At 38.2% G+C, this 15,565-nt stretch overlaps 1 protein-coding gene across 1 annotated transcript in view; it reads left to right on the top strand.

The window, feature by feature from the left end:
* Positions 1-15,565, top strand: part of LOC124741120 (mucin-2-like) — a 261,502-nt gene that overhangs the window by 183,751 nt on the left and 62,186 nt on the right. The window contains exons 21-22 of the mRNA XM_047248654.1: positions 2,820-2,969; positions 10,387-10,536. Of these exons, the coding sequence (XP_047104610.1) occupies positions 2,820-2,969; positions 10,387-10,536 (300 nt within the window). The remainder of the gene's footprint in view (positions 1-2,819; positions 2,970-10,386; positions 10,537-15,565) is intronic.

The raw sequence follows: 15,565 nt of genomic DNA, 5'->3' as shown, positions 1-15,565 counted from the left end.
TCCTTGTTTACCAATAATCAACTTTCACTAGTGGCCTTACCTACCTAATGTGTACTTTCGACTTGATTTTGTAATCGATGAAATAAAATCACATAATTGTCAGCTGCCTTACTGGAATTATTGTAGCCTATGGAAATTTTTGCAGGAAATGTTTCTCCCACCTGAGCAGCTGTCATCTTCTAAGAGTTTAGGTTGCACCAACACTAGATCATAGAACAAAACTCGGTGACAAGTATCAATCAAACTTCCAGAACGTTCTCCTGGTACCTTTGTTGTATTAATAGCTGCAGTAGTGTGGTATTGTGTCAAGGAAAGTTAATTATTTTCTATTTCTTTATTTTTGTGCTAAGGCATATAATTTTACTGAGAGAAGAGATGCATTTGATTTATAAGTAAGTCAATCATACGCAGTTGCTGTTCTGAGAATGGGTCCATTGTTATTCTCGAAGTGGATTCCTTTTGTTATAATTTCTGAAGAAATTTATTTTTTACTTTGAGGTGGTACTAAGCAGCTTTGTTTATCCAATATAATGTTTTTTTGAAGAGGTCATTCATTATTGTAGTTTCTTCTGTTACTATTAACACAACCGGTCATTGCAAAGACGAGACTTGTCTTCAGTAAACGTAGCTTACGTAGCACAGATAATCCCTCCAGATAAATTCCAGGTGGTAAAAGGAGGCCTAAAAAAAGTATCGTGCAATTGCGTGAGAAAGTCCATAATTTTTTCTATGTGGCGTACTACATTGATGCATATTGCCTAAAAGGGCCACCCATAATTTTACTGAAACAAGTAGATTCATGCATAAGATCATAGAGATTTTGTTTTACATGTTCTCATACAGGTTGCAATAAGTTTAGTTATCAGCCATAATTTTTTATTGGAAGTTATAAATTATTCTTGGAGTGACTTACTGAATGTTGTACTCTTGATGGTCATGAAGATTGTTGTTTAAGCCTTTGAAAATGGTGCACAAAGTATTTTGTGCGTGTATGTGGTAAGTGCGCTGAACAAATCAAATCGGAAAATAATTTTCTAATTTTGAGTTGGTTTGTCTTGATGTGGTGGTTTACCAGTATGGCCCAATTGATTACTGGCAAACGTCATGAAATGTGACCAGTTAACCATCATGCAACACTTTAATTCAATAGCAAATATTGCGGAAGAAAGAAAGAAGTAATTTAGTGTTAAACGTCCTATCGACTGCAAGACCATAAGAGACGAAGCAGAATCTACAGCACTCAAATGTGGGAAAGGAAATAGATAGTGGCATTTCAAGGGAAAGGCCACAGCATTTGCATTGATCAGTTTAAAAAAAAGAAAGGAAAATGTAAACCAGGATGGTTGGGTGGACATTTGACCCATTGGGCCTTAACTTGATAAAATGAAAATGTTTGGTCCTTAGAAAAAAATGTACAATCAGAGGCTAATGAGTCCTCAGAATGTAACAATATGCATCTGGTGTGACAAAGGTCTTTTGTGCTAAGAAATTGTTCCCAGGGATATGTCCATAGTAGTTAGCATCCGTTGTATTTGTGGTTGTCTGCAAATAATTTCATTGTGTCATTTGAAATAGTAATATGTGCTCATCAAACCAAAGGAGAAAAGTAATTTTTATTTTTATCGCCTCTACGTGTCTTTTCAACAATGATGGGTGGTGTTGATTTCAACTGTCACACAAAACTTTTCGGGCCATCATTTCAAGTTAAGACATGTCACTCGTAGCAACTGGCAAAAAGGAATTCGATAATAAACATTTTCTTGTGTGCAGTCAACAACGATGATGCATGCAGGCAGATTTCCACTCCACACAGAAGTTTCCATTAAGTTATTTCCTTTTCAGACATATGCAAATCGCGCTACAGCTAGTCTAAGCAGATGTTTAATGTGTATTTGTGGTTAGAAAACAATGATAGGTGCTGGATTCAAATCCCAGTGAAGGTACAAAATACTTTCTCAACATTTCAGATTCGCATCTAGCTATATTTGGATATGTAATGTATTATTGCCCTTAGTTAACAATCCTATTACTTGCTGGGTTTGAATCATCTAACACAAAACTTTATGCTATGTCATTTCAACATTTGCACACACATGCTTACATGTGGCCAAAATGATATTTAAGATCTTTCATACTTACTTAAGAGACAATAGTTGCTTAATTGTAATACAAATGTCTTAGTCATGTAATTTAAAGTTGAAACTTAAGTTTCTGGAATGTCATTTATTGCAATAAACTTGAGTTTACAAGTGTTGTAGACTGTCACCTGATTATACCAGGTTTCGTGATATTTACATTATCGTGACATTAGTCTGATTGTGGACTCAGTATTACAGATGAATTTCTTCAAGTAGTGTCTCGTAGTAACCATTTTGTAGAGTGAAATGCCCGTACTGAAAAGAGATCGGAGGGACTGTAAGACTGTAACATTATGTGGGTGCATACAACTTAGGTGGAGTGGAATTCAGGCCGTTGGTATAGATTTGATGGTGATAATACCTGAGCTGACCTCTCCAGTAATTCTGTAATTGAGTTTTTGCAAATGTATGTACCTTCTGGCTGCACTTTGTTTTGAACTACATGTTGTATCGTGTTCGGCGACTGCCGTGGGAAGCTCGGGTGGTGCAGCTGATAGTTACTAGCTTACTGGTCATTCATTTGTATTGACGGGAGCCCTGTCCCCATATGTGGCACATGTCGTCCATATAGTTGCCAGTGTGTGGATGGTCCCTCAGCAGTGCTGGCCATAGGGAGGCACCCCCACATCCCCACGAGGAAACACCAGCCAGCTCACACCCTGCCTCTCTCTGTATGTGCAGCGCACCAGTCGTTACGGAGCTGAGTACCACAACCAGAACCACCACCACCTCCGCCGCTGCCGCCACCTCTGCCAGCGCACTTCGCCAGACACCTGCTGCTGCGCAGCCCACGACTACTCAACCTGATAAGGCCACTGTCTCTCAAATGCGGTGAGTTCCCTCAACACACACACACACACACACACACACACACACACACACACACACACACAACATTGTAAGGTAGATCAGAAATAAATACTCAAAAGCATCAGAACATACATTCATGGGTGGTATCCTCAGGAATAGATCATAGTATCATGGGAGAGAGGTTAATTAAGAATAGGTTGGTAGAGAAAATAGCTATTGTCAACAGTTCAGTGACTTATTCTCATCAAGATCAGCAAACCAATGCCAGCAATAATTCATGCAATGTCATCCACAGAAAATTTAGTGGCAGGTAGAGTATGAGTGCACTGAATGTGTAACACAATGTCAAATGAGATAATTGTATGTTACTCTAGATGTATTGGAATGATCTAGCAGAGGTCACACATACACACATTTATGAGACCATTTTTGGTTCTCGTCAGGAATGAGGCAGGAAAAACAACCCAATAATTTGCTATAAAGTTTCTGTTAGTAACAAAAATTACACTCTGCAAGCACCAGCCAGAAGCAAACGTCAGCAGAGCCTTAGCTTGTCAGGGAGTGGTCCACCTTGGTTGCCCCACTGCTGTAACAGCCAGTCCCAGTAACCACAGACATGCGAAACAGAAACTCTGCCTCCTGTTGACAATGTGTCTATCTGTGTGAGCAACAGATTTACAGTGCCATGAGCACCCAGAATCCACTGTCATTTGTGGTATGCATTCCTCTGTCTTTCCCTTCAGTTTTTAACCTCAACAACTACCTCTAGTGCCACGGCAGTTATTCCCTGATGCCTTCAAATATAACTTACTATGCTGACCCTCGTACTTGTCACAGTTTTCCACATATCACAATATCCTCACCTGTTCTGCAGAGACGTTCCACAGTTCTGTTATGAGTTCACCTAGTTTAAACATCCTTGTATAGCACCAAATTTGGAATGCTTAGATTCCCCTCTTGTTTTTTTCCATAATCCACGATTAATTTTTATGCAGTACTGTGCTCCAAACATACATTAAGGGACATCCAATACAAATTAAGGCCTATCCTTGGTATTAGTAACTTTGTTTTACAAGGAATCTCCTGCTTTCCCATGCAACATTACTCCTTGTGACAACCACGCTCTGTCCCTCAGTGTAAATTAGCTTCATGTGTAATAGTCACTACAAGCAGTCTACTGCGTGGTCCTTAATTCCGATGTAAACATTGCCACCAATGTTATTTCTGCTACTCAGCAATACTTTCCTCTTTCTTCCATTCATTAATCCTGATTTAGTGTTCATTCAACTATTTCTTACATTCATCAACTCTGGTGATTCATTCAGACTTTCAGTGAACACAGAAATATCACCAGTGAATTTTATTAAACAAAATCGTTTTCACCTTCAGTTTTAATTAAATTCCTGGAAGTTTCTTCAATTCCACCAATGATTCTTCAGTGTTCATCTGCACATTTGTGGAGACTACCTGCATCTTTATCTTTAATCATCTTTGATTCAGAGTACCAATTCTTGTTGAATATTGCTCATATTCTATGTTATCTGCTGTACCATATACGTACCTTTTAGAGAAAAAAAAATTCACTGTTTCATGCTGTCAAATGTCAGGTAAAGATCTACAAATCCAATAAATATCTCTTGATTTTTCTCACACATTCCTGCCACTATAAGGTTGAAGGTCAAGTTGTCGTCCCTGGATCCATTACTCCAAATTTAGCATCCTCAAACAGATCATAAGCTTTGTCTTCCATTCTTCTGGATATTGTTATTTTTGTCAGTAAGTTGGATTCATGAGCTGTTTGGCTCATTGTGCGTAAGCTATCACACTTACCAGCGCTTGGTCACTTCTGTAGTGTTTGGATGTCTTTTTCTGGCTGTCTGTTGTTATGAATTCTCTCTCATCGATTATATAGACGAACTTGAAAATTCGTTTGATCGCCATTCAATATCAGATTATCTAGAGCCTCATAGAAGTTAAAATTCACATTCCATTCCTGTGTACTTCAGTATCCTATTTATTTACACACTGAATTCACGTAACAACTCTCTTAAAATTTACTTCACTCATTGTCATAACTAAATTGTGATCTGACTGTACATCTGGTCCTGGGTACACCTTAAAATCCAATATCTGATTCTATAATGTGTGTCTGGTTGTGATGTACTCCAGCTGGAAATGTCTTTACCAACTAAAGCTCTGCCTCCCTCCTTAAGAGCTGAAAATGCCAAGATACCGAAGCAGCCATACAAATGTACTAGCAGCAAGTCAGCCATCATGTGGTGGAATGGTGCAGGAGGGCTCCTCCAAAGGGAGTGCTTGTAATGGTAACACCGACCACCATAAATGGCAGTCAGTGATTACATTAAACCTCTATGAGGAATTTTTGAGAAAGTTGTGACTGTGAGATAACCTAATGGGAACAGAACAAACAATCTGTTTGACTGGGATTCACTTCCAAAACACTCCAGCAGAGTATAACTAACACTAAACAGGTGGGTGAGGAACAGATTTTCCCCAGCACAAAAACAAGTTTAATATTACGTATTAATATGTCGCCAGCCTAATTAGGAATTTTTGTCAAACAATGTAATAAAGCTCAAGGCAGTGCTAGGGCTAACCTAACTTTGCTTAACATCTACTAAACTCTTACTTGACATCTGTTCGCACTAGAACACAGTAACCTAACCTTGCAGATAAATGTAGTACTAACTTGGAAGTGAAGACGATGTACCTTGAATGAACTAGATGCAGCAGTTAATACAACCGGTCACCAACACACATGATACTAATAGCATTACTGAACAGCGCAGAGCATGAAATGATTCTGATTTAAATCGGGGTTTATTATGATCATACTCTATAACATCATTGCTTAGTAGAGTTTCTCTATGCCATTACATGAACCAGCTTGCATTAAAATAGCAAACACAGTAAATATTTCTTTCTTGAGCTCAGTTTGAAGCAATTAAACAGAAAGCAAATCTAACTACAGTGGCTCTGGAGGGACCTTTGCTTTGCTTCATTAACCAACTGGCCTAGCACATGAGGGCTATTAAACTTTAATGGTTTGATGAACCATGCTCATTAACAAAACTACTCAAGTGTGTATGGGAAATTGTGAGTATTGTCATGAATAATTATTCATTAAGTGAAGCACAACAAACTATAACTCTTCAAATAACAAGTGTGCTTTGAAAAGCAGTCTTTTAACCTTCTCAAAATATGGTTGACTGTGCAAATGCCAAAAAAATTTTATATTCAAGTTCAAACACCTACTCATAAAATGAACAGTGATAGAGCTTTGTAATTCTGATCAAAGTGCATAATTAATAATCTTTTTTACTTCTATTCAATATTATTATTCTTTTAACTAACAACTTTACTATTTACTGGTACTTTTTTAAGTAAGGCAAATTATTTAAGAAAATGATTGCAGATAGATTGAAAACCACACTGGCAGTGTAGTATTTCTCAAACTATAAAACTGAACTTTAAACACAACTCCACACATCAGAAAGTAATCACAACTATTTCTGAATAGTCTTTTCATGATAAATTAGCACACTCGGAATTAAATTCACTAGGATAGGATTCCTGGTGAGGTTTGTGATTTGGGATAATCACAGGTGCAAGACAGAGCTTTTAGCAATACCACGATTATTATGAAAATCAACCAAATTTCGCAAATACCTGGTCCATTTACAGAGTGCCAAATATAAACATTTTGGTGGAAGGCTGGTGGCACTGGTGGCGTGATTTGCAGTGGCTGTTAACATGGCGGCGATGTAGTCATGGCAGTACTGTTGGCCTCGCCCTGTTATAGGTCTTCTGAATTATATTTTTGCAGGGCCGAAAACCGTGCCATTATACATGGTATCACCAAATGCAGAATCAAAGGTGCATAAGTAACACTCTTAGCTCCTCTGCCTCAAAACTGCAAGAATGAGCCACAATGTTCCGCTACTGCTAGCGAGATATTAACCACAGCACTGCTCAAGCCAGACTCCTTAGCCGTCGCAAGGGACAAGTTGCCGCTTGCGTGAACGACACCTTTTCCATTCTGCCAGGCTACTTCTGTAGCTGCAGGGATTCCCCACATTTTTTACATTCAACCCTGCATTCCCTAACTATGGACCAAGTCATTTACAGTGCATTACATAATAATCATTCCAGTAGTTATTTACATTAACAAGCTTAATTTAAACTTTGTTCCAAAAGTTCACATAACTGAAATATGTATACGTTACCAAAGAATTTCCATTACAGATAAAAGACTCTACATACGACAGATACAGCACTCTACATAATCGACATGATCATTGGTTCAGTAATGAAATAAAATTTCTGGTATAGGAAAGGTTGATGGTGAGCTTCTAATTGTCGGACTATGTTGTTTAACTGAACTCAGCAGAAGCTAAGAGGGTCTTTTCATAGTTGTTTAGTGTTCGGCTGATCAGTGACTCGAACACAGAGCTTAATCATATGAAGCTAGAGCCATTTTAACAGACCATCAAACTTTTAGTCCAGTGCCATTGTTTTGTTGATAGCGGAGGATGCTCCTCACTGGATGAGCGTTTCCTTTTCCTGGAGGTTAATTACAGCCTTTACAAAACATTCTTTTCCTTGTTTACCAATAATCAACTTTCACTAGTGGCCTTACCTACCTAATGTGTACTTTCGACTTGATTTTGTAATCGATGAAATAAAATCACATAATTGTCAGCTGCCTTACTGGAATTATTGTAGCCTATGGAAATTTTTGCAGGAAATGTTTCTCCCACCTGAGCAGCTGTCATCTTCTAAGAGTTTAGGTTGCACGAACACTAGATCATAGAACAAAACTCGGTGACAAGTATCAATCAAACTTCCAGAACGTTCTCCTGGTACCTTTGTTGTATTAATAGCTGCAGTAGTGTGGTATTGTGTCAAGGAAAGTTAATTATTTTCTATTTCTTTATTTTTGTGCTAAGGCATATAATTTTACTGAGAGAAGAGATGCATTTGATTTATAAGTAAGTCAATCATACGCAGTTGCTGTTCTGAGAATGGGTCCATTGTTATTCTCGAAGTGGATTCCTTTTGTTATAATTTCTGAAGAAATTTATTTTTTACTTTGAGGTGGTACTAAGCAGCTTTGTTTATCCAATATAATGTTTTTTTGAAGAGGTCATTCATTATTGTAGTTTCTTCTGTTACTATTAACACAACCGGTCATTGCAAAGACGAGACTTGTCTTCAGTAAACGTAGCTTACGTAGCACAGATAATCCCTCCAGATAAATTCCAGGTGGTAAAAGGAGGCCTAAAAAAAGTATCGTGCAATTGCGTGAGAAAGTCCATAATTTTTTCTATGTGGCGTACTACATTGATGCATATTGCCTAAAAGGGCCACCCATAATTTTACTGAAACAAGTAGATTCATGCATAAGATCATAGAGATTTTGTTTTACATGTTCTCATACAGGTTGCAATAAGTTTAGTTATCAGCCATAATTTTTTATTGGAAGTTATAAATTATTCTTGGAGTGACTTACTGAATGTTGTACTCTTGATGGTCATGAAGATTGTTGTTTAAGCCTTTGAAAATGGTGCACAAAGTATTTTGTGCGTGTATGTGGTAAGTGCGCTGAACAAATCAAATCGGAAAATAATTTTCTAATTTTGAGTTGGTTTGTCTTGATGTGGTGGTTTACCAGTATGGCCCAATTGATTACTGGCAAACGTCATGAAATGTGACCAGTTAACCATCATGCAACACTTTAATTCAATAGCAAATATTGCGGAAGAAAGAAAGAAATAATTTAGTGTTAAACGTCCTATCGACTGCAAGACCATAAGAGACGAAGCAGAATCTACAGCACTCAAATGTGGGAAAGGAAATAGATAGTGGCATTTCAAGGGAAAGGCCACAGCATTTGCATTGATCAGTTTAGGTAAAAAAAGGAAAATTTAAACCAGGATGGTTGGGTGGACATTTGAGCCATTGGGCCTTAACTTGATAAAATGACAATGTTTGGTCCTTAGAAAAAAATGTACAATCAGAGGCTAATGAGTCCTCAGAATGTAACAATATGCATCTGGTGTGACAAAGGTCTTTTGTGCTAAGAAATTGTTCCCAGGGATATGTCCATAGTAGTTAGCATCCGTTGTATTTGTGGTTGTCTGCAAATAATTTCATTGTGTCATTTGAAATAGTAATATGTGCTCATCAAACCAAAGGAGAAAAGTAATTTTTATTTTTATCGCCTCTACGTGTCTTTTCAACAATGATGGGTGGTGTTGATTTCAACTGTCACACAAAACTTTTCGGGCCATCATTTCAAGTTAAGACATGTCACTCGTAGCAACTGGCAAAAAGGAATTCGATAATAAACATTTTCTTGTGTGCAGTCAACAACGATGATGCATGCAGGCAGATTTCCACTCCACACAGAAGTTTCCATTAAGTTATTTCCGTTTCAGACATATGCAAATCGCGCTACAGCTAGTCTAAGCAGATGTTTAATATGTAGTTGTGGTTAGAAAACAATGATAGGTGCTGGATTCAAATCCCAGTGAAGGTACAAAATACTTTCTCAACAATTCAGATTCGCATCTAGCTATATTTGGATATGTAATGTATTATTGCCCTTAGTTAACAATCCTATTACTTGCTGGGTTTGAATCATCTAACACAAAACTTTATGCTATGTCATTTCAACATTTGCACACACATGCTTACATGTGGCCAAAATGATATTTAAGATCTTTCATACTTACTTAAGAGACAATAGTTGCTTAATTGTAATACAAATGTCTTAGTCATGTAATTTAAAGTTGAAACTTAAGTTTCTGGAATGTCATTTATTGCAATAAACTTGAGTTTACAAATGTTGTAGACTGTCACCTGATTATACCAGGTTTCGTGATATTTACATTATCGTAACATTAGTCTGATTGTGGACTCAGTATTACAGATGAATTTCTTCAAGTAGTGTCTCGTAGTAACCATTTTGTAGAGTGAAATGCCCGTACTGAAAAGAGATCGGAGGGACTGTAAGACTGTAACATTATGTGGGTGCATACAACTTAGGTGGAGTGGAATTCAGGCCGTTGGTATAGATTTGATGGTGATAATACCTGAGCTGACCTCTCCAGTAATTCTGTAATTGAGTTTTTGCAAATGTATGTACCTTCTGGCTGCACTTTGTTTTGAACTACATGTTGTATCGTGTTCGGCGACTGCCGTGGGAAGCTCGGGTGGTGCAGCTGATAGTTACTAGCTTACTGGTCATTCATTTGTATTGACGGGAGCCCTGTCCCCATATGTGGCACATGTCGTCCATATAGTTGCCAGTGTGTGGATGGTCCCTCAGCAGTGCTGGCCATAGGGAGGCACCCCCACATCCCCACGAGGAAACACCAGCCAGCTCACACCCTGCCTCTCTCTGTATGTGCAGCGCACCAGTCGTTACGGAGCTGAGTACCACAACCAGAACCACCACCACCTCCGCCGCTGCCGCCACCTCTGCCAGCGCACTTCGCCAGACACCTGCTGCTGCGCAGCCCACGACTACTCAACCTGATAAGGCCACTGTCTCTCAAATGCGGTGAGTTCCCTCAACACACACACACACACACACACACACACACACAACATTGTATGGTAGATCAGAAATAAATACTCAAAAGCATCAGAACATACATTCATGGGTGGTATCCTCAGGAATAGATCATAGTATCATGGGAGAGAGGTTAATTAAGAATAGGTTGGTAGAGAAAATAGCTATTGTCAACAGTTCAGTGACTTATTCTCATCAAGATCAGCAAACCAATGCCAGCAATAATTCATGCAATGTCATCCACAGAAAATTTAGTGGCAGGTAGAGTATGAGTGCACTGAATGTGTAACACAATGTCAAATGAGATAATTGTATGTTACTCTAGATGTATTGGAATGATCTAGCAGAGGTCACACATACACACATTTATGAGACCATTTTTGGTTCTCGTCAGGAATGAGGCAGGAAAAACAACCCAATAATTTGCTATAAAGTTTCTGTTAGTAACAAAAATTACACTCTGCAAGCACCAGCCAGAAGCAAACGTCAGCAGAGCCTTAGCTTGTCAGGGAGTGGTCCACCTTGGTTGCCCCACTGCTGTAACAGCCAGTCCCTGTAACCACAGACATGCGAAACAGAAACTCTGCCTCCTGTTGACAATGTGTCTATCTGTGTGAGCAACAGATTTACAGTGCCATGAGCACCCAGAATCCACTGTCATTTGTGGCATGCATTCCTCTGTCTTTCCCTTCAGTTTTTAACCTCAACAACTACTTCTAGTGCCACGGCAGTTATTCCCTGATGCCTTCAAATATAACTTACTATGCTGACCCTCGTACTTGTCACAGTTTTCCACATATCACAATATCCTCACCTGTTCTGCAGAGACGTTCCACAGTTCTGTTATGAGTTCACCTAGTTTAAACATCCTTGTATAGCACCAAATTTGGAATGCTTAGATTCCCCTCTTGTTTTTTTCCATAATCCACGATTAATTTTTATGCAGTACTGTGCTCCAAACATACATTAAGGGACATCCAATACAAATTAAGGCCTATCCTTGGTATTAGTAACTTTGTTTCACAAGGAATCTCCTGCTTTCCCATGCAACATTACTCCTTGTGACAACCACGCTCTGTCCCTCAGTGTAAATTAGCTTCATGTGTAATAGTCACTACAAGCAGTCTACTGCGTGGTCCTTAATTCCGATGTAAACATTGCCACCAATGTTATTTCTGCTACTCAGCAATACTTTCCTCTTTCTTCCATTCATTAATCCTGATTTAGTGTTCATTCAACTATTTCTTACATTCATCAACTCTGGTGATTCATTCAGACTTTCAGTGAACACAGAAATATCACCAGTGAATTTTATTAAACAAAATCGTTTTCACCTTCAGTTTTAATTAAATTCCTGGAAGTTTCTTCAATTCCACCAATGATTCTTCAGTGTTCATCTGAACATTTGTGGAGACTACCTGCATCTTTATCTTTAATCATCTTTGATTCAGAGTACCAATTCTTGTTGATTATTGCTCATATTCTATGTTATCTGCTGTACCATATACGTACCTTTTAGAGAAAAAAAAATTCACTGTTTCATGCTGTCAAATGTCAGGTAAAGATCTACAAATCCAATAAATATCTCTTGATTTTTCTCACACATTCCTGCCACTATAAGGTTGAAGGTCAAGTTGTCCTCCCTGGATCCATTACTCCAAATTTAGCATCCTCAAACAGATCATAAGCTTTGTCTTCCATTCTTCTGGATATTGTTATTTTTGTCAGTAAGTTGGATTCATGAGCTGTTTGGCTCATTGTGCGTAAGCTATCACACTTACCAGCGCTTGGTCACTTCTGTAGTGTTTGGATGTCTTTTTCTGGCTGTCTGTTGTTATGAATTGTCTCTCATCGATTATATAGGCGAACTTGAAAATTCGTTTGATCGCCATTCAATATCAGATTATCTAGAGCCTCATAGAAGTTAAAATTCACATTCCATTCCTGTGTACTTCAGTATCCTATTTATTTACACACTGAATTCACGTAACAACTCTCTTAAAATTTACTTCACTCATTGTCATAACTAAATTGTGATCTGACTGTACATCTGGTCCTGGGTACACCTTAAAATCCAATATCTGATTCTATAATGTGTGTCTGGTTGTGATGTACTCCAGCTGGAAATGTCTTTACCAACTAAAGCTCTGCCTCCCTCCTTAAGAGCTGAAAATGCCAAGATACCGAAGCAGCCATACAAATGTACTAGCAGCAAGTCAGCCATCATGTGGTGGAATGGTGCAGGAGGGCTCCTCCAAAGGGAGTGCTTGTAATGGTAACACCGACCACCATAAATGGCAGTCAGTGATTACATTAAACCTCTATGAGGAATTTTTGAGAAAGTTGTGACCGTGAGATAACCTAATGGGAACAGAACAAACAATCTGTTTGACTGGGATTCACTTCCAAAACACTCCAGCAGAGTATAACTAACACTAAACAGGTGGGTGAGGAACAGATTTTCCCCAGCACAAAAACAAGTTTAATATTACGTATTAATATGTCGCCAGCCTAATTAGGAATTTTTGTCAAACAATGTAATAAAGCTCAAGGCAGTGCTAGGGCTAACCTAACTTTGCTTAACATCTACTAAACTCTTACTTGACATCTGTTCGCACTAGAACACAGTAACCTAACGTTGCAGATAAATGTAGTACTAACTTGGAAGTGAAGACGATGTACCTTGAATGAACTAGATGCAGCAGTTAATACAACTGGTCACCAACACACATGATACTAATAGCATTACTGAACAGCGCAGAGCATGAAATGATTCTGATTTAAATCGGGGTTTATTATGATCATACTCTATAACATCATTGCTTAGTAGAGTTTCTCTATGCCATTACATGAACCAGCTTGCATTAAAATAGCAAACACAGTAAATATTTCTTTCTTGAGCTCAGTTTGAAGCAATTAAACAGAAAGCAAATCTAACTACAGTGGCTCTGGAGGGACCTTTGCTTTGCTTCATTAACCAACTGGCCTAGCACATGAGGGCTATTAAACTTTAATGGTTTGATGAACCATGCTCATTAACAAAACTACTCAAGTGTGTATGGGAAATTGTAAGTATTGTCATGAATAATTATTCATTAAGTGAAGCACAACAAACTATAACTCTTCAAATAACAAGTGTGCTTTGAAAAGCAGTCTTTTAACCTTCTCAAAATATGGTTGACTGTGCAAATGCCAAAAAAATTTTATATTCAAGTTCAAACACCTACTCATAAAATGAACAGTGATAGAGCTTTGTAATTCTGATCAAAGTGCATAATTAATAATCTTTTTTACTTCTATTCAATATTATTATTCTTTTAACTAACAACTTTACTATTTACTGGTACTTTTTTAAGTAAGGCAAATTATTTAAGAAAACGATTGCAGATAGATTGAAAACCACACTGGCAGTGTAGTATTTCTCAAACTATAAAACTGAACTTTAAACACAACTCCACACATCAGAAAGTAATCACAACTATTTCTGAATAGTTTTTTCATGATAAATTAGCACACTCGGAATTAAATTCACTAGGATAGGATTCCTGGTGAGGTTTGTGATTTGGGATAATCACAGGTGCAAGACAGAGCTTTTAGCAATACCACAATTATTATGAAAATCAACCAAATTTCGCAAATACCTGGTCCATTTACAGAGTGCCAAATATAAACATTTTGGTGGAAGGCTGGTGGCACTGGTGGCGTGATTTGCAGTGGCTGTTAACATGGCGGCGATGTAGTCATGGCAGTACTGTTGGCCTCGCCCTGTTATAGGTCTTCTGAATTATATTTTTGCAGGGCCGAAAACCGTGCCATTATACATGGTATCACCAAATGCAGAATCAAAGGTGCATAAGCAACGCTCTTAGCTCCTCTGCCTCAAAACTGCAAGAATGAGCCACAATGTTCTGCTACTGCTAGCGAGATATTAACCACAGCACTGCTCAAGCCAGACTCCTTAGCCGTCGCAAGGGACAAGTTGCCGCTTGCGTGAACGACACCTTTTCCATTCTGCCAGGCTACTTCTGTAGCTGCAGGGATTCCCCACATTTTTTACATTCAACCCTGCATTCCCTAACTATGGACCAAGTCATTTACAGTGCATTACATAATAATCATTCCAGTAGTTATTTACATTAACAAGCTTAATTTAAACTTTGTTCCAAAAGTTCACATAACTGAAATATGTATACGTTACCATAGAATTTCCATTACAGATAAAAGACTCTACATACGACAGATACAGCACTGTACATAATCGACATGATCATTGGTTCAGTAATGAAATAAAATTTCTGGTATAAGAAAGGTTGATGGTGAGCTTCTAATTGTCGGACTATGTTGTTTAACTGAACTCAGCAGAAGCTAAGAGGGTCTTTTCATAGTTGTTTAGTGTTCGGCTGATCAGTGACTCGAACACAGAGCTTAATCATATGAAGCTAGAGCCATTTTAACAGACCATCAAACTTTTAGTCCAGTGCCATTGTTTTGTTGATAGCGGAGGATGCTCCTCACTGGATGAGCGTTTCCTTTTCCTGGAGGTTAATTACAGCCTTTACAAAACATTCTTTTCCTTGTTTACCAATAATCAACTTTCACTAGTGGCCTTACCTACCTAATGTGTACTTTCGACTTGATTTTGTAATCGATGAAATAAAATCACATAATTGTCAGCTGCCTTACTGGAATTATTGTAGCCTATGGAAATTTTTGCAGGAAATGTTTCTCCCACCTGAGCAGCTGTCATCTTCTAAGAGTTTAGGTTGCACCAACACTAGATCATAGAACAAAACTCGGTGACAAGTATCAATCAAACTTCCAGAACGTTCTCCTGGTACCTTTGTTGTATTAATAGCTGCAGTAGTGTGGTATTGTGTCAAGGAAAGTTAATTATTTTCTATTTCTTTATTTTTGTGCTAAGGCATATAATTTTACTGAGAGAAGAGATGCATTTGATTTATAAGTAAGTCAATCATACGCAGTTGCTGTTCTGAGAATGGGTCCATTGTTATTCTCG

This window comes from Schistocerca piceifrons, unplaced genomic scaffold (assembly GCF_021461385.2).
Source record: "Schistocerca piceifrons isolate TAMUIC-IGC-003096 unplaced genomic scaffold, iqSchPice1.1 HiC_scaffold_1870, whole genome shotgun sequence".
Taxonomy (NCBI): Eukaryota; Metazoa; Arthropoda; class Insecta; order Orthoptera; family Acrididae; genus Schistocerca; species Schistocerca piceifrons.
Note: the sequence above shows the minus strand (reverse complement) of the source record. Positions and strands in the feature narration are given on the sequence as shown.